At 39.7% G+C, this 19,334-nt stretch overlaps 1 protein-coding gene across 9 annotated transcripts in view; it reads left to right on the top strand.

Annotated features, from left to right (window-relative positions):
- The window catches only part of Mllt10 (MLLT10 histone lysine methyltransferase DOT1L cofactor), a 177,508-nt gene that overhangs the window by 36,634 nt on the left and 121,540 nt on the right, over window positions 1-19,334 (top strand). For 8 of the 9 annotated variants that reach the window (XM_010619837.3, XM_019206869.2, XM_019206868.2 and 5 more), the window contains one exon: window positions 11,421-11,530. In XM_010619837.3, the coding sequence (XP_010618139.1) occupies window positions 11,421-11,530 (110 nt within the window). Of the gene's footprint in view, window positions 1-11,420; window positions 11,531-15,055; window positions 15,125-19,334 lie in introns of those variants that run through there. The other variant, XM_033759307.1, reaches the window with a different exon arrangement.

Raw genomic sequence — 19,334 nt, 5'->3', positions numbered from 1 at the left:
CCCTCTCTCCTCCTCCCCCTTCTTCCTTCTCCCCCTTCCCCTCTTTACCCTCTCCCTCCCTTTCTCCCTTTCTCTTTTTCTTTCTCAACACCCCACCACCCCAGCCTCTTGATTCCTGGGCAGATGCTCCAGCGCTGCATCTCTTGCCCCTTTTAAATTTTGAGACAGGGAGATGGGGTCTCTAAGCTGAGTTGCCCATTGCCCATGCTGGCCTCGAAGTTGTAATCTTCTACCCTCAGCCTCCCGAGTAGCTGGGATTGTAGGTGTGGGGACCATATGCTTGAAATTTAAAATTTAAAAATTTGTATTTTTTATTACGATTAGTTTTGGTAAGTTATAGGTTTTGGCAGTTTATCCATTTTGTCTAAATTTTAAAGTATATTGGCTAAAAGATTTTCATTATTTTAGTTTTTTAATAAGCCATGTGGTGGTTAATGATGAGTATAAGCTCTGAGAAATTGTCACTAGATGATTTGTCATTGAGTGAAGATAAGATGTCCTTAAAAGGGGCGAACAAGATATATGGTGAATATTTAAACTAAAAAATTTTGTTACGGTAAAACACACACTGCCAGTAATCCCCAGAACACTCCCCCTTATTTTGAGCACTTAGCCATTGTTCTGATTACATTGTAGAGCAGTTGGGAAGTCCTCTTTCTTTTTCTTTTTTTTTTTTTTAATTTTGCTTTTTTGGCTTTAGGTCTTTGCAGCATTTCACAAACTAACTGGTTATTTTGTTTTTTGTTTTTTTTTTTTAAAGCAAAACATTTATTGGTACTTAGATACACATAATAGTAATTAATACTCATAGGGACTTTGAACCTGTACACGATACAGTCCCCCCTTTTTTTTCCTGAATTCCCCCCTCGACCCTCTTCATATCCTATATACAAAAGCCGTGTTTCCATTTTTCTTCTATTTTCACTTTTTTTCTTGTCTCTTCCTTGTTCCCCCTCCCACTTGAACATTTTCCATTTCCCAATCAATATGTCTTATACATTTTAAATTTTTTTTCCTTCTGGTACCGGGGATCAAACTTGGGACCTTGTGTTTGCAGGGCAGGTGGCAGAACTACTGAGCTAAATCCCCAGCCCTGTTACACATTTTAGACCTTATTTCCATTTTTGGTTTCTTTTTGGTTTCTTGAGATAGGGAGTCATTATGTAGTTGAGACTGACCTGGAACTCACTATGTAGCCCAGGCTGGTCTCGAACTCACAGTGATCCTCCTGTCTCAGCCTCCCGAGTGCTGGGATTACAGACGTGCGCCACCATGCCTGGCCACTTTTGGTTTCTCACACCAGAGAAACAGTGAGGTATGTATTATTTTTTGGTACTGGGGATCAAACTTGGGTCTTTGGCACTTGCAAGGCAGGTGGTTGAACCACTGTTCTAAATCCCTGGCCCAACAATGAAGTATTTAAATGTGTGTCTGATTTATTTCACTTGAGTATGGTCTTACGGTGCACTCATTTAGCTGTAAAATGTCTCAAGCTCTTCCTCCTTTATGGCAGAGTATCATTGTATTAAACAGAACCCACATCTTCATTATCCATTTGTCACTTGCTGGGCATTTGGGCTGTTTCTAAGATGTAGCTATTACAAATTGTGCCACTGTAGATGTGTGTGCATGTATTACTGTGGTATGATGCTTTTTTTTTTGCACTGGGGATCGAACTCAGGTCCTTGTGCTTCCGAGGCAGGTGGTGGAACCACTGAGCTAAATCCCCAGCCCTGTAGGATGGTTTTTTGGTTGTTTCTTTGGTACCAAGCAGCGAACTCTGGTCCTTACGCTTGCAAAGCAGGTGGCGGAACCACTGAGCTAAATCTCTGGCCCCTGGTATGATGCTTTTAATTCTTTCAGGAAGACACCAAGAAGAAGAAGAGCTAGTTTGAATGGAACCTCTAGTTTTAGTTTTAGGGTTTTTTTTTTTTTTGTACCAGGGACCCAACTTGGGACCTTGTGCTTTCGAGGCAGGCAGCAGAACCACTGAGCTAAATCCCTGGCCCCTAGTTTTAGTGTTTTGAGGAATCTACACATTGATTTCCACAGTGGTTGTGCCAATCTACACTCTCACCAACAATGTAGCAAGGTTCCTTTTTTTCCTGTAGCCCCACCAGCATGTTATTGGTTGATTTCTTGATAACTGCCATTCTTTCTGAAGTGCATTGGAATCTCAGTGTTGTTTAAATTTGCATCTCTTGAATGACCAGTGATGTTGAACACTTTTTTCATATATTTATTTGCTGTTTCTACCTCAATCTGAGAAATGTCTATTCATTTCAGATGCCCATTTTTGGATTGGGTCTTTAAATTTGTTGGGGGGGGGTTCCTGATTTTTTTCTTTATCTATTCTAGATACTAAATCTTTGTCTGAGGAACAGCTGGCAAATATTTTTTCCTACACAGTGGTTCTCTCTTTACTTTGTTGGTGGTTTCTTTTGCTGTGCAAAAGCTTCTTAGATGGAGATACCAGTTGTTGATTCTTTGTGATAGTTCCTGTGTGATCAGGGTTTTTTTTTTGTGAAGTCTTCACTTAATACCATTGTCTTCAAGAGTTCTACCTGTTCTGTCTTACAGTAGATTGTTTCTGTTGAAATATTTAGATCTTTGATCCATTTTGATTTCAGTTGAGTACATAGTTGAAGATATGGGTTTAGTTTTAAAGCCAGTTTTTGTTTTTCGTACCCAGGATTGAACTTTGAACCTTGTGCATATGAGGCAGGTGGCAGAACCACTGACCTAATAAATCCCCGGCCCTGGAAAGCCAGTTTTTCCAGCACTATTTATTAAAGAGGCTGTCTCTCTTACAGTGAAGGTGTTTGGTCCATTTGTCAACGATAAGGTGGCTGGGTATGTCTGGAGTTGTTTCTTCTAATCTGTTTCATTGATTCTCAGGTTTGTTCTTTTGCCAGTAGCATGCTGTTTTGTTTTGTTTTGTTTTGTTTTTTAAATCACAGGGGCTTCGTAGTATGATTTCAAGTCAGGAATTGTGGTGTCCCCTGCCTTGCCTTTGTTGTCCAGAATTGCCTTTGCTATTCTAGGTCTCTTCTGGTTCCAAGTAAATTTTAGGATTGTTTTCTCTAATTCTGTGAGATATGGTATTGAATTTTGATTGAATTTGTATTAAATCTGTATAACATTGTTGGCAGTATGGCTGATTTCACTGTATTGGATTGTCTGCCCAAGAACAATGGATATCTTTCCTTTTCTGATATTATCTTTGTTATTTTTGGGCGGGTACTAGGATCAAACTCAGGACCTTGCGCTTGCGAGGCAACCCCAGCACCCCTGAGCTAAATCCCTATTCCTGATATCCTCTTTGATCTCCTTTTTCAGAGAACTGTGGTTTTCAAAGTAGAGGTCTTTTACGTTGCATTTACTTAAGCATGTTCTGTGAGCTAGTGTGTGGTCTGTTTTGGAGACTCCCATGTGTATTGTGGTACGGGGTGGAACACTCTGAAGACATGCATTAAATCCATTGTTTATAACTTTGGTTTAGTTCTAATATTTCATTGTTGATTTTTTTCCCCCAGAGCTGGGGATTGAACTCAGGACCTTGCACATACGAGGCAGGTGTGGTGCCACTGAGCTAAATTCCTGGCCCTCGTTGATTTTTTTGCCTCGTTGATCTGTGTATTTGTGACAGTGGGGTATTGAGGACCCCCATTAAAACTATATTAGTACTTAATTTGATTTTTCATGTCCATTTTTTTTTGGGGGGGGTCCCTGGTATTGAACTGAGGACCTTGTGCTTGCGAGGCAGGTGGCGCAGGTGGTGGAACCCAGTCAATATTTGCTTTATATAGTTGGGTGTGCTGTTTGGTGCATACATATTTACAATTGTTGTCTCTTCCTCTTGCACTTTTTCCTTAACAAGGATGTAGTGACCTTCTTTGTCTCTCTTAATCAGTCTTGGCTTGAAATCCACTTCATCTGCAAATACAATAGCTACCTCTTACTTTTTTTTCAGGGTTCCTGTCACATGAAGTATTGTTTTCTATCCTTTGAGTTTATGAATTTCTTTTTGAAATGCATATCGTTGCATCTTGCTTTTTTTTAAAAAAAATTATATCTATTTTGAGATAGGTTCTCACTAAATCACTAAATCTTCCTGGCTGGTTTGAATTTGCAGGCTTCCTGTCTCAGCCTCTCAGACTGCTGGGGTTATGGGTATGCACCAAATTACATAGCTTCTGTGTTCAGACTGATTGGATTGATTTGAGACAGGCTTTTACTATGTAGTTCAGACTGGATTTGTACATACTATATAGCCCAGGCTGGCCTTGAACTTGCAGCAGTTCTCCTGGCTTAGCCTTCCAAGTGCTGGGATTACAGTTGTGCACCTGTTGCATCTTGCTTTTCAGTCCACTCTGCTAATCTGCTTCTTTTGGTTTGTGAATTGAGACCATTAACATTGATGGTTATAACTAATATGTATTGAGTTATCCCTGTCATGTTATTTTCCTGTTATTGGTTCTTGTCTTTCCTCATCTGTTTAATTTCTAGCCTTGCCTGGTGGATTCTTTCTGTGGGGTTCATGGAATTGTAATCCTTATTGCCTGTTTTCTAGAATATCCTTTAGAACACTTTGGAATGCTGGTTTGGTGGTCATGTATTGCCTTAGGTGTTCCTTGTCATAGAAATATGTTTTTTCTCCAATTTTGAAAGGTAGTTTTGTGGGGTACATCAGTCTGGGCTGAAGGTTTGTTTCCCATTAGGGCTTGAAATACTTCATTCCAAACTCTCCTTGACCTCAGAGTGTGTGTTGAGAAGTCTGTGATTCTCATGGCCTTTCCTTTATAGGTGATTTGTTTCTTTTTTTTTTTTTTTAACAGCTTTTAATACTCTGTCCTTGTGTTGAACTCTGGAATCTTGACTATTATATGATTTGGGGAAGATTTTTTTGATCATGGCTAATTGAAGTTCTTTATGTCTCACTTACGTGTTTGTCAAATTCTTTTTCCCTACTTGGGAAATTTTCTTTTTTTTTAATGTCATTTGCATTGTCTCCTGTTTTTTCATTGATCAATCTTATGTTACTCTTTCTGTCATTTAGCAGCTGTTGGATTGATTTCTCATTGTCTGTTGCTATTTCTAAGAAATCTCTCTTTTCATAATTGGTAATCACAGTGCTATCTTCTGTATCTGATGTTCTTTCCTCACATTGGTTCATGCTGCTGTGAGTATTTTCAGTGGAAGTTTTAATCTCTTAGGTAATCTGTTTGAATCTGTTTCATGGATTCCATTTCTTTCCTATGTTGGTTGTTGATGGTTTCCATCATTTCCCTAAGCGCCTCTATTTTTTTTTTAAATCTGTATCTACTCTAGAGTCACTAATCATGTCTTTCATTATCTTCACCATCTCTGTGGTTATCTCAGAAACTTTCTGATTTGATTGTTTCTAGAGCCTCATTCATGTGCTTTATGCTTTCTGCTGTTACCACTTCAGAGAGTCTAGGTGGGTGGATTTTGAATTGGTCCACCTCATTGCCCCCTGGGTTTGCTTTTGGGGAGCTGGAAGTATGAGGTTGCATTTTGCTTAAGTGTCTTTTCATTTTTTTTTTTTTCATTGTTTTTTTTTTGTTGTTGTTACTGGGGATTATACTCAGGACCTTGCACTTGTGAGGCAAGTGACGGAACCACTGAGCTAAATCCTGGGTGTCATTTTCTGTTTTTTTAAAAAATTAATTTCTGGGTTGATGGTTATAAATTTTGTATGGCACGTAGCTTTATTGCTAGTATTTAAACCCTTAGGAAATGACTACTTCTCAAGAGATGTCTTCTAGTTATAGCTGGCTTTTGGGTTTTAAGTCTGTTGCAAGATCCTGCCTCTTCAAGTAGGGATGAGAAGTTGCTGCGTATTTGGCCTAGCTCCTGGCTCGATGGCATTGGCCTATAGTATTGTATATGACCCATAGACAATCTCATTGTGTTAGTGTACCAGAAAGAACAACTGATTAAAACAGTCATGTCATCTTGGCTAAAGTACAGTCAGCAATTAACAGTAGCATCAGACACCACCTAGAAAAATGACAAACTATGATAAGTACTAATTTGCCACCCTTACTGTATAAAGCAGATTTCTGGTTACATAATAAAATGTAAAATGAACCAGAGATTGTGTATAGTAAATATGCCCTCAGTATGGTGATTTTACCCATAGGGAAGATGATTTAAAAGGGATTAGAGGGGAAAATAGAGAAACAGAAGAAGAGGAATAGATTAGAAGCAAATTGAGAGTACAAAGAAAGATCGTACAAGTTTTGGGAAGCTGATAAAGACAAGAGGGAAAGAGAAAGGAGGAAATAAGAACAGAACAACAACAACAAAACAAAAAGCAGGAACGGTGTTCAAACAATCAAGAATAAGCAAAACAAGAACAATCCAGAAAAGAGGAAATAAGGAAGAAAGAAGTACAGGAATAAGAAAAAAAGTCCAATTCAAGGTGTGTCTCTGCTGTCACTGGTAGACTGCATGGGCAGACAGAGTCCAGAGCTGAATTGATTAATCCCAGAAAGCTTTATGGTGGGCTAGTGGATAATCTCAGCAAGCCTGCACCTTTAGATCCACTGAAGTTCAGGCTGGTTTTTGGCTGTGAGCCTGGAACTGGATTCCTTGACCCTGCAACAGTCCATGTGCCTCCTGCCAGCTGGCTTGAACTCCATTCCCTGGCCTCTTGCTGACTTTAATTCAGCACTTGTTCCCAGATACTGGGAACCACTACATGGAGTCAGCCCATAGCTCTTCTGAGTTCTTAGCTCAGTTGTCCCCTTTGTAAGATGGCTACTGGCCAGTTGCCCTCTTCTGGGTGATATCTGAACCCAGGTAACTCATCAGCCACTGAAGTTTGCTGTGTCCACTGCTCTATTCCACTGGTGTATTTCTCCATGGCGGCCTTTGGGGTTGCCATTGTCCCTGTGGATCTGCAGGATGACCTGCCGTTCCCTTGCCCCAGGGGTCTGGGTTCTGGAAGAAAGTGTGGCTTGCTATCTCCCTCCACTTCATTGAAGTGTCTCTCTTTGCTTTCCTTGTGGACTTCAGTTCTCATTTCAGATCCTTCTGGGTCCTGGGGACCCACTTCTCTCCTTCTTCCCCTCACACTGTTATATTCCACTGTCAGAACACCAGATCTCAGGCTCTTTGTCGGCTGTTCACTCTGCCATGTTCCTTGGAAGTCCTCTTTTCGTGTCTTTATGAGATGTGATCAAAAATAAAATGATGAGGGCCTGGGGTTTAGCTCATTGGTTCTGCCGCCTGACTCACAAGCAGTTTGATCCCTGGTACTCCCCCCAAAAAAAGATCACATCCACGTGCCATCCAACAGAAAAGTTCATGAAAACATTACCATGTGTCTTTTAGTTACTGGATTTGGCAATATGCAACATCTCGCTCTTTCTCATTTCTCAAAACAGTTGAGAAAGAGGCTGGGGATTTGGCTTAGTGATTCTGCCACAGGCCTTGGAAGTGCTGAATTCAATCCCTGGTACCAAAAAAAAAAAAGAGAGAGAAAGGAAAATGTTTTGAATTGATTCAGGGCATTGAGGTATCCGTGACAGTACAACTAAACACATGGAAGGACTTCCCAAACAACTTCAGGAAATGTAAAATGAGGGGGTGTATTTTAAGGGCAGTTACTGGCAATGTGTCTTTTACTGTAATACATTTTTAAAAACTTAAACATTTACTTATAATTTGATTAGGTCTGGAACATACACCTCAGTGATACCGCCTAATGCTTGAGGTTTATGGTATAACCTATTGATCCCAGGCTGAAATCCTGAACCTACTATTGTGCTGAGGGTTCCATTCAGTTGTAGCAGGTCTTAGGGTTGGAAAGGGTGGCTGTAAGAGAAACAGGCTGTAAGAGCCAGAGGAGTACCCTGGGTAGATGCCTCGTGAGTGGTGCTGAAGGGCTGCGCGTTGTTCTGGGTAAGTCAGTGTGAGGGCCCGGGGCACAACTGTGTGTGTGACTGGACACTTAGTCTGTTCTGTAGTTTGTTCAGTGTAGTTAGGGCAGGACTTACTTTTATTTACCATGTGAATTATAGTGGTTCTACATTCAGTGAATTGTTTTGGGTGTTTTCATTTACGCCATTTTCTCTTGTATTTCTCTGACACCAATTACGTGTATAATAGGCTTGCTTGCATAGTGTAGTTTTCATGTCTCCTGTTCCCTTTTTTTTTTTTTTGTGCTTTTGTTCTAACATTGTAGATGTTCTTCTGACCTAGTTTGTTCACTGAATCTTTTTATCCACATTCAAACCATTGTTAATCCCCCACTTATTGATTTCTTGATTGTTTAGTTTTGTTTTCTGATTTTTTTTTTTTTGGTATTGGGGATGGAACTCAGGACCTTGCACTTGTGAGTTAGGTGGTGGTACTATTGAGCTAAATCCTCAGCACCCCCCCCTTTTTTTTTGTTTTTTGTTTTTTTTTGGTACTGGGGATTGAACTCAGATCCTTGCGCTTGCAAGGCAGGCCACCTAACCGCTGAGCTAAATCCCCGGCCCAGCCCCCTTTTGTTGAGACAAGGTCTCACTATGTATTTCAGGCTAGCCTTGAATTCACTGTGTATCCCAGGCTTGTCTTGAACTCATGGTGATACTTCTGCCTCAGCCTCTCATATATTGGGATTACTCCCAATGCACCTGGCTGGTTTTGTTTGTTTAAGACAAGGTCTCCAAGCTGACCTTCTGTTTTTGGTGATCTTCCTGCCTTGACTTCACGAGGACTGGGATTGTAAACACGCAACACCATCCCTGGCTTTGTATTTTTACTTGTGTAATTTTTATTTATTATTTATAGTTTTTAATTTACTACAGCAATTTTTAATTTTTTCTTGTGTTTTTGATCATAGTAAGCATACTTTTTTATTTTGAAGTAAGGTCTTGCTAAGTAGTTCAGACTGGCCTTGAATTCACTATGTAGTTGAGGCTGGCCTCATGGTGATTCTCCTGCCTCAGCCTCCCAAGTGCTGGGATTACAGGTGTGCATCACCACACCTGGTGCATACTTGTTTTAAAATATATATTTTGTAACTCCAAAATGCAGATGTCTTGATTTTCTTTTTCTGGTTTTCATTCATGGTGTCTTATCTCTCATATACTTGGTACTTTTTGTTTTTCTAGAAATTCTAATTAAATTATAGAAATTACTTGTAGCCAAGTAGGTATTATTTTCCTTCAGAGAGAGAGAGTGTTTGTTTGATGCCGTGTATTTGTTATTTGGGATTAACTTCATTAAGTGTTGGACTTGGAGACAAAGCGCTGAGGTGCAGTCTCTGTGGACCTGTGTACTTGCAGTGCACCCTTGCTCACATTTTGGCAGGTAGTGGGTTAGGGTTACTATTTCCCACTCTCCCTTGGCTTTCTGTGCCCACATCCTTGGCCTTTCTTCTGTTCTCAGTATTACAGTATTCTTCACTGTCATGTGAACCCTCAGTACCTTCCTCATTTTAAAAAAAAGGGACATTGATACTTGATGGTTTTATTAAAATATTTCAAACAAAAATTTAAAATAATGTTAATATTGGAAAGCACTGACATGATAAAAATTAAAAATTTAATATCAACATTTAAGATTAAAGTGTTGAAACTGTGTGTCTGTGTGTGTAGGGTTGGTGGTGCAGAAGAGCAAACCCTGGCCTTAATGTGTGCTAATAAGCAAGTGTGTTCTACCACTGAGCCACACTCCTAGCTTACCAAATTATTTAAACTATTGAAAATTAGCTTTGAAGTGATTTTCAGAAAAAGTTTGCTGTGAATAAAATTACTTTGTCATGTAAGAAGTGTTAGTGCTGGCATTGGAATGCATAAATGCTCCCTCCCGTCAGGGCGGTCAGGCCTGGAGAGGTGAGGTGGAAGCTGTGTCAGGAAGGGGTTTGGCTCTTCCCATGTGAAGGAGGCCAGTGTTGAGGACCTCCTGTCTTCTGCTGGGCATTTGCTTATGTACTCATTTCTAAGGCATCTTTTTAGAAAGGTGGTGATTTTATTTTATTTATTCATTTTTTTTCTTTTATTGAGTTTATTGGTACATTTTAGGTATACAGTACAGTTATATTCATTATTGGGATCTTGTACCTTTACATGACAGGTATTGGTTCTCTTTTTTTTTCCCCTTGTCCCTGTCCTCCCTTCACCTCCTCCTCCCCTCCCCATTTACAAACACTTTATTTCCATTTCTTTCATTTTTCTCACATTTTTTTCTTTTCCCTTATTACCTTTCCCCTACCCTTCTCATTTTCCCTACACCTTTAGCCCTTTTCTTCCTATTTCTCATGGTCAATTATCTCATTAGGATCTTATGTACTATTACAACTTTTCACACCAGAGAAACTATTCAGTATTTACATGTGTGACTTATTTATGTCACTTAGGCATATATCCTTAATATGTATCCATTTTCCTATGAATGACTCTAATTTCTCATTCTTTATGGCTGAGTAGTATTCCATTTCATAGAAAAACCACATCTTCTTTATCCAATTTCCAACTGATGGGCAAATGGGCTGTTTCCAAGTTTTAGCTATTACAAACTGTGCCGCTATAAACATGGGTGTGCATATATCACTGTGTGGTATGATTCCTTTAATTCTTTTGGAAAGATACCCAGCAGAGGGATGGCTGGGTCAAATGGAACCTCTAGTCCCAGCTCTTTGAGGTATCTCCATATTGATTTCCATAGTGGTTGCACCTGTCTACACTCTCACCAATAATGGAGAAGGGTTCCTTTTTCCCCACAACCCCGCCAACATTTGTTATTGATTGATTTCTTGATAGCAGCCATTCTTTGTGGGGTGAGGTGGAATCTCAGTGGTGTTTTCATCTGCATCTCTCGAATGACCAGTGATGTGGAACATTTTTTCATATATTTACTTGCTGCTTTACTTCTTTGTCTGAGAAATGTCCGTTCATTTCAGATGCCCATTTTTGAATTGGGTCTTTATATTGGGGGGGGCTGATTGTTTTGAGTTCTTTATATATTCTAGATAATAGTCCTTTGTCTGAGGAGCAGCTGGTAAAAATTTTTTCCCACATTGTAGGTTGTCTCTTAGTTCTGTTGGTTTCTTTTGCAGTGCAGAAACTTTTTAATAAGGTGAGATCCCAGTTGTTGATTCTTTCTGCTAGTTCCCATGCTACTGAGGATTTGTTCATAAAGTCTTTTCCTATGCCAATGTCTTCCAGAGTTCTGCCTAACTTATCTTCCAGCAAGTTTAGTGTTTCTGTTTTAATATTTAGATCTTTAATCCACTTGGATTTTACTTTAGTGCATGGTGAGAGATAAGGGTCTAGTTTTAATCTTGGGCAGGTTGAAATCCAGTTTTTCCAACACCATTTATTAAAGAGGCTATCTTTCCTCCAGTGGGTGATTTTATTTCAATAAAACTTAAAGAATGACTTTGATTTGTGTATTTTTAGGTTGGGCTCATGTGGTTTGCGCCCTCTATATTCCAGAGGTACAGTTTGCCAATGTGTCTACAATGGAACCTATCGTCTTACAGTCTGTCCCACATGATCGTTATAATAAGGTATAGTGAACATTATTTTTATTACTATGTGAATGTAGTTATTTTGAAAGTAGGAGCTAGAAGAACATTATTGTATTTTTAAACTTAAAGGCTTTTTTCAGCTGGAGAGATTTAAAGAAAAATAGAAGTATTATCCTAAGCTACAATATTCAAATTTTACTAAGGTCACAAGAGTATAAAACAAAGGAAACTGTTACCTTTGCTTCTAATGTAGGCAATAAGATATTACTGCTTTTAACATTTACATGACATATCATCTTCATAAATTTGTCCTCTTAGAATTTATTGTTGACCATTCTTACTTTTTTTTTTGCGGTGGGGGGCGTACCGGGGATCTAACTTATGCTTGCGAGGTAGGCAGACCATTCTTAAGTATCGAGGTTTTATTAGATTCACATTAATTTTTGTTTTATTCTGATATTCATTATATACTTTCTTAAAAAAATTCTGTATCAGAAAGTTACATATCACAAAATTATTTATACCTTAAGATTTTATTTTTATTTTTGGCTTAAAAAATAGAGAACAAACCTTAATGGGGCTTGGTGGCCTGCACTCATAGATAGTCCCACCCACTCTTGAGACAGAAGCTGGACAATTGCGCAGTAGTTCAAGGCCAGTTAGGCACCTCCCGCTTTTTTGGTACCAGGGATTGAACTCAGGACCTTGTGCTTGCGAGGCAGGCAGTGGCACCATTGAGCTAAACCCCCGGCCCAGGTCCCCCTCTCTTTTTTTTTTTTTTTGGTACCGGGCATTGAACTCGGGTCCTTGTTTGCAAGGCAGGCCACCGAACCGCTGAGCTAAATCCCCAGCCCTATCCCTCTCTTAAATTACAAACAAAAGAAGGTGGGCATGGTGGCCTTTGTCTGTAATCCCATCACAGGAGAGGCTGATGCATTTGGACCCCAAGTTTGAGGAAAGTCTGGGCAACTTAGTGATACCCCATCTCAAAATAAAAAGGAGTAGGGTGTAGCTCAATGGTGAGTGTTTACCAGTATGTGCAAGGCCCTGGGTTCAATCCCCAGTATCACAGAAAGGAAGGAAAGAGTGAAATGGGAGGGAAGGAAGAAAGAAAACTTTTTTTTTTTTGGTCTTGGGGTCTTGCGCTTGCAAGGTAGGCGGTAGCACCACTGAGCTATATCCCCTGCCCGAAAGGAATCTTCTTAACTAGATCCTTTTAGATTTTTCTGTGTTTTTATGTATAATAAATAAACTTGTTAAACATTTGAATCATAATACTTACGTTGTTTTGTCTGCTTTTGAAATTTATGAGTCCTGAACATGATTTTGGTCAGTAAAAATATTTTTGTCATATTTTAATTACATACTTAGTCTGTAATAGAGTATTACTAAATCTATAAAGCTGAAATTAATAAGTATCCCTGTCTTATTGAAGGGTCTTGTTTGGTGTCTAGCATATAGGTGACACTATTTGAGACTTTGTAAAAGGTGTGAACATTTTAGAAACTTCACTGCATTGTGTGAAATTGTCTTCTGGAATGCACTTGCCAAATTACACCAGATTAGCAATATATAAAATTGCTCACAACCTCATATTAGCCAGGTGTGGTGGTTGCAGGCCTATAATCCCAGCACCTGGGAGGTTGAGGCAGGAGGATTGCTGGGAGTTTGAGGCCATCCTGGACTACATAGTGAATTCAGTGACAGCCTGTATAGCCAGACCCTGTCTCCAAAGCAAAAGCTATTCTTTGAGTAAAAAAGAATTTTCAAAAGGTTGAGCTCATGTATTTGTTTCTTCATTTTAATATTGTAACTTTATTCCCTTCAACTTTTTTTATATTAGCAATAATGTTATTTTTTCTGATGACATATTTGGTGTATATGTTTTTGTCCAAAGTTTAACCCCGCCCCCTTGTAGTGTTGGAGATTGAACCCAAGGCCTTCAGCTCGCTGGGCGAGCACTCTGCCACTGAACTGAAGCCTCAGCCCCTAACATTTGTCTTTTAACTTCTTGTACTTATGACCTTTGTTTTTGGTATTCTAGCAGGTTATTTTTTTCTATTATGGAAGTTTAAAAATTTTATGTAAGTTATGTAACTTATTTTTATTGTTTCTGCCCCTGATACCATGGAAGGTCTCCATACTAGTGTGTGTGTGTGTGTGTGTGTGTGTGTGTGTGTGTGTGTGTGTGTGTCTATATATTTTAGTGCCTTTTATTAAAAAAGTGCTTATTTTTTCTTTCTTTTTTTTGGTACTGGGGATTGAATTCAGGATCTTGCACTTGTGAGACAGGCGAGGTGCCACTGAGTTAAATCCCTGGCCCTTGTTTTTCCTTTTAATCTTTTTTAATTTCATTTACTGGTTGCATGAATTTTACAAAGAGATCTTCCTCCTTTAAGCCACTTGAGAGTAATTTATGAAGATAACACTGTTGCCCTAGTCTGTTAAGTATTTCCTATGAGGAAAGGCACTCTTGAAGTGGTGATGTATCTCAGTGTCAGAGTGTGCGTAGTGGGTGTTGAGTGCTGATAATGTCCCCAGCACTACAAAGAAAGGGCAATCATTCCCCTATGCAATTCCAAGACAACCATCAGAATCAGAAAATTAACAGTGATACATTATTACTATGTCTACTGTCCCAGTTTTCTGAGAAATGTCCTTCATAGCAAAGAGATTCAAAATTACTGTTCTACCTTTTTTTTTTTTTTTTTTTTTTTGGTGGGGACCGAACTCAGGACCTTATGCTTGTGAGGCAGGCGGTGGCACCACTGAACTAAATCCCTGACCCCTGCAGTTTGACCCCCTCCTTTTAAAAATGAAAATAAAAATTTTATTTGGAGTGAAAATGTTACATGCAATACAGAGTTCATGAAATGTAGTACTTTTTATTCTGAAATAGTAACTCACTTGTCCTTGACTCTCGTAGTTTTGCATGTTACAGTCTGTTTTGCAGATTGTCTCCAGTATGAATTTGTCTGATGTTTCCTTAAGATTTTATACTTTTCCTGGAATATCACAAAGATGATTATGTGTTCTCTTTGTATCCTGTCAGGGGTGCCTGATTTCAGTTTTCCCCTTTACTTCTGAAGTTACTTTGTCACCCGGTTAATGAGGTATCTGTCAAGTTTCTCTGTTATCAGGTTCATCTTTATTCCCCTTTGTAATTAGTAAGCATTTTATGGGAGAGTAATTTGTATGTACACATTGTTCCTGCGCTTTCTGCCATTTGCTTCCTAATTGTAGCACCACTGATATTTGTTGACTTAATTTATTACTATGATTGATGAGAAGTGAATAATTCTGTAGTTTCTTATACATTCATTGATTAATATTCCATTAGGAAAAGCTTTGTGACTGTTTTATATATGTGAATGTTTTATTAAAGTGGCTTATACTCCCATTACTGCCATTTATTTAATGTTCCTAGTGTCTTAGATTTGGCTGGTGGGACCTTTTTTTTTTTTTTTTTGAGACAGGGTCTCACTGTATAGTTCAGGCTGACCTTGAACTCACTGGATCCCCCTGCCTCAGCTTCCCCAGTGCTGGGATTACAGGCGTGCACCACCACACCTGGCCCAGCTGGTGGGACTTCGAAGCTGGCTGTTTCATCTTATGTCATGCTTCTGTCATTTGGTGAGTGCCTCCCCATTATTATTGTGACCTCACAATTTTCAACAAACAGATGTTTGTTGAAAATTGTGGTGTAACAATTATAACTTTGATGCAATAATGTATTTCTGTATATATTTAGGTACATACACTCCTCCAAATGTAATCCCACAGTAGAGGGTTTAACTCTTTCTTTTCGTATTTATGACTCAGCCAGGAGAAGCATCCCCAGCAGGTTGCTTGTTTGATGGGCCTTTCCCAATGTTGGCAGATCTCCTGCTGCCTCCTTAGCCTCATTCAGAACCCCTCTGCTGCCTTTCCCCGCATGGCAGCCCTTTTTGCCCTTGGGGTCAGACAGTGGGCGGCAGTCTGCCTGGCTCCCTGCTCCTGCCTCCTTGGGGCATAGCCTTGCAGGCCGTGGTCTTTCCTGGGCAGTGCCTCATCACATTGTGGAGCTTTCCTTACATGGCTTGGCTTGGGGAATGGGAGGCAGTGGAAGGAACCTTGAATAGGGTTAAATCTTTGATCCTCTAGAACTAACTCAGAATATGGCAGCATAGGTATTGTCCTTCCGACCTGGTTGTTTAAATTTTTTGAACACTGTTACTGAAGTATTTATGTTTTTCACAATAATTGGAAATACTCTTTGAATCATTACTAAATTCTTGTGTATGCTTGAGTATGTTTCTATACTTTTTCCCCCTGTTCTACTGAAACGTATCTATCCTTAACCTAGTTCCATGTTTTTTTTTTTAATTTTTTATATTTTTGGTACCAGGGACAGAACTTAGGTCCTTGTGCTTTCGAGGCAGGCAGGGGAACTATTGAGCTAAATCCCCGGCCCCTAATTCACGTTATTTTAATTTTGGCTTTATATACATTTTGCTACATGGTAGAACAAATATTATTCATGTACTATCATGTGTCCAAATATTATCATGTATCCATATTTAGGAATAAGGAAAATAACAGATTTAATAATACTGGAGTTATATTGACATACTGTTTTAGAGGTGAATTTTTTTCTTTTTATAATACTGAATCTTCCTTTCCAGAAATGGATTTATTTTTTCTTCTTGATACTTCTTTCCTTTTTTGTAGTTGTCCTTATTTGTGATTGCTTTGTATGTTTGTTGAATTTTGTTGCTGTTAATTTTAGTATAATTAATGTTAGAATATGGAGCCTTATTCATGGGGCACATTAACACTGGCCCCTGGGAGGCTGGGGGGGGGTGGTTCAAGGATTTGAGGCCAGTTTGCCCAACATAGACACTGTCTCAAGGAAAACCGAAAAACTTGAAAAGTCAATAGTTAACAGTGACCAGGGGTTTAGTTCAGTGGTTCCGGCCAGCTGCCTCGCAAGTTCAAGGACCCAAGTTCCATCCCTGGTACAAAAGAAAAGTTAACAGTAATGTTCTGTTTCATTCATATATATATAGTTTCAGTATATGGGACATGCAGTTCTGATGGATTATTAAAGGTGGTGTTTTGAGTTTTGGAAGAAATCAGTTTATACTATATTAGTATAATATAATTTGGAGAGTACTTTTTGTAGCACTAGGGATTGAAACCAGTGCTCCTTGTATAAGTACTCAACTGCTGGGCTATGCCCCTAGCCCAGCATGATTTATTTGGCACTTACTGTGGATCTGTTTTGATCAAACCTTGTGCTAGATGCTAGGAATTCTAGAATGCACAAACTGGAGGGACATCCCTCCCATGGGAGACTCACATGAAGGACCACCTCAGCACTTCCCACTAGGTCCTGTCTCATAGGGACACTGCTGCTCTGGGGCCAACACATGTGTCTGAAAGTAATCACTCTTTATTACTTAGTTCCAGGTGGTACTGGAGATCGAGTACTAGGTCTTGTTCCTGCAAGCTCTTTACCACTGAGCTATAATATAACCTCAGCCTTTCTTTTTTATTTTAAAAAAAAATTTTTTTTGTATCGGGAATTGAACTCGGGTCCTTGCGATTTTTTTTTTTTTTCTTGAGATAGGGTTTTATATATTCCAGGATGGTCTGGAACTCACTGTGTAGTCCAGGCTGGCCTTGAACTTGTGGCAATCCTCCTGCCTCGGCCTCTGGAGTGTTGGGATTACAGGTTTGCACCACCATGGCTGATTCTTTCTTTTTATTTTGAGACAGAAATTTGCTCATTATCCAGGTTGGATTTGAGATGAAATTTTCCTGCCTCAGCCTCTCAAGTAACTGGGAGTACAGGTGTCTGCCACTGTGCTTAGCTTGAAAATAATTCTAAATGGAGTTTTATGGGAACATGATGAAAAGTCTTCTTTTTTCCCTTTCATTAGTTCCTGGGTATTAAACCCTGGCCTTTGGCAAGTGTTCTGCCATTGAACTATATGCTGACCACAGAGAGATTGTTTACCTAAGAAGTTGAATAAGGGCCCACAGAGGGTTGATAAGGCTCTGCTGACTGACTAGGAAAGGATCTAATGATAATTCTAGAGACAGCAACAGTAACTCGGAGTAGCAAATGCAAAAGGAAGAGTAGGCATGTTCAAATAATTGTGTGGCTGGAACACTGTGGGATTTAGAAAATGGGAATTCTATGACAGGAAGAGAAGTTTTCTAGAATATGTAGTATATCTGAATGTCAAAGAATTCTGTGTGGACTTGTTATGTTAAATTTATGTTGTCATTAAATTTATAATGACCAGTTTTTGTGCCATTAAAAAAAATGAGCAGCCCGGTGTGCTGGCACACGCCTGTAATCTCAGCACTCGGGAGCCTGAGGCAGGAGGTTTGCTGTGAGTTCGAGACCAGCCTGGGCTACATAGTGAGTTCCAGGTCAGTCTCAACTACATAGTGAGACCCTGTCTCAAAAAAACAAAACAAAACAAAACAAAAAACAAAAAAAATGAGCAAACAACCTCCTTCCCCAGTTTTTATTTTTGTTTATTTGTTTGTTTTTGGTACGGGGGAGCTAACTCTGGACCTTGTGCTTGCAAGGCAGGTGGCACTGAGCTAAATTTTCAGCCCCTCCTTACCCCAGTTTTGAGAGAAGATCTCACTGTGTCATCCACGTTGGCATCAAACTTGGGTTCTTCCTGCCTCAGCCTCCTGAGTGCTGGGATTATAGGCGCATGCCACCACACGTGGGGTTTCTTTTTTTTGGGGGAGGGGCTACGGAGACTGAACTTGGGACCTTGCCCTTGTGAGGCAAGAGGTGGAACCATTGAACTAAATCCCCAGCCCCTCCCCTTTTAAACTTTTTGAATATTAATGTATTCTCTTGCTGCATGAATTCCTCATTCACTGACATGTATATTTTGTTAATGAACATAATTTTTTGCCTACCTTTTAGTAACTTCAGAAATGTGAAGAGTTACATGGGGCAGTGAAGAAATTTGTAGAATATTTTGGTGGTATAAAGTCCTACTCTTCAGAGTCAGAGAAGCATCCAGTTCAGGAGGTTACAGTTTGCCTATGGAGGCAGGTGATTGAGAAGCATTTTTTTTTTCCTTTTTTTTTTTGGTATCGGGGATTGAATTTGGGACCTTGTGCTTGTGAGGCAGGTGGTGGAATCACTGAGCTAAATCCCCTGGAGGCAGGTGATGTATATGTCCTCTAACAGCCTTTTGCATTGCATGGCCCTAAAGGTTAGAGTATTCATGGGTTTCGAGTCAAGATAATAGACCAAAGGAACAAGCCCTAAACCCAAAAGCTTTGATGTCATGGAATCAGTCTTAAATGGCCAAGCCTGGCTTCCCTCATTAGTTGTAGGTAGATAGCTGTTTAATTTTTGTCATTATATTTAGTGTCTGCATAAAGGATATGTTTTTAGGACGAAATATGCTCTCTGACTCTTAGGCCTCTTAGTCATGCCATTTAGACAGCAGAAGTAAGCATTGCCTTGTGTGTGCACCTGGTCGACATGAGGGCCTGGGCAGGAAGAGCGTGTGTTGCTGCTGCTGCTGGGTGAAGTTGTGAGCAGAACAAAAGTTACAGTGCTGTTCTGCCCAGTCTGCTGGGACTGAGGAGGGGGAAAGGCCTTGGTCCTGAGGAGAAAGGAAAGGGGCTTGGGAATGGCTGTCACTTCTGTGGATTGAAAGAGCAGAAGCTCCGAGGAGCAGAGGATGGATGGGAGGAGGAAGAGAATTATTAGGGATTGTGCCAGAGAGAAGGATAGTACTGCAGGGTCCTTGGGTGTACCATGTGGAATGTGGACAGTGGTTTCTTTCTTTTTCTTTTCTTTTCTTTTCTTTTC

This window comes from Fukomys damarensis, unplaced genomic scaffold (assembly GCF_012274545.1).
Source record: "Fukomys damarensis isolate Sample0158 unplaced genomic scaffold, DMR_v1.0_HiC HiC_scaffold_37, whole genome shotgun sequence".
NCBI lineage: Eukaryota > Metazoa > Chordata > Mammalia > Rodentia > Bathyergidae > Fukomys > Fukomys damarensis.
The sequence above is the reverse complement of the archived record's forward strand: the minus strand, read 5'-3'. Positions and strand labels throughout refer to the sequence as shown.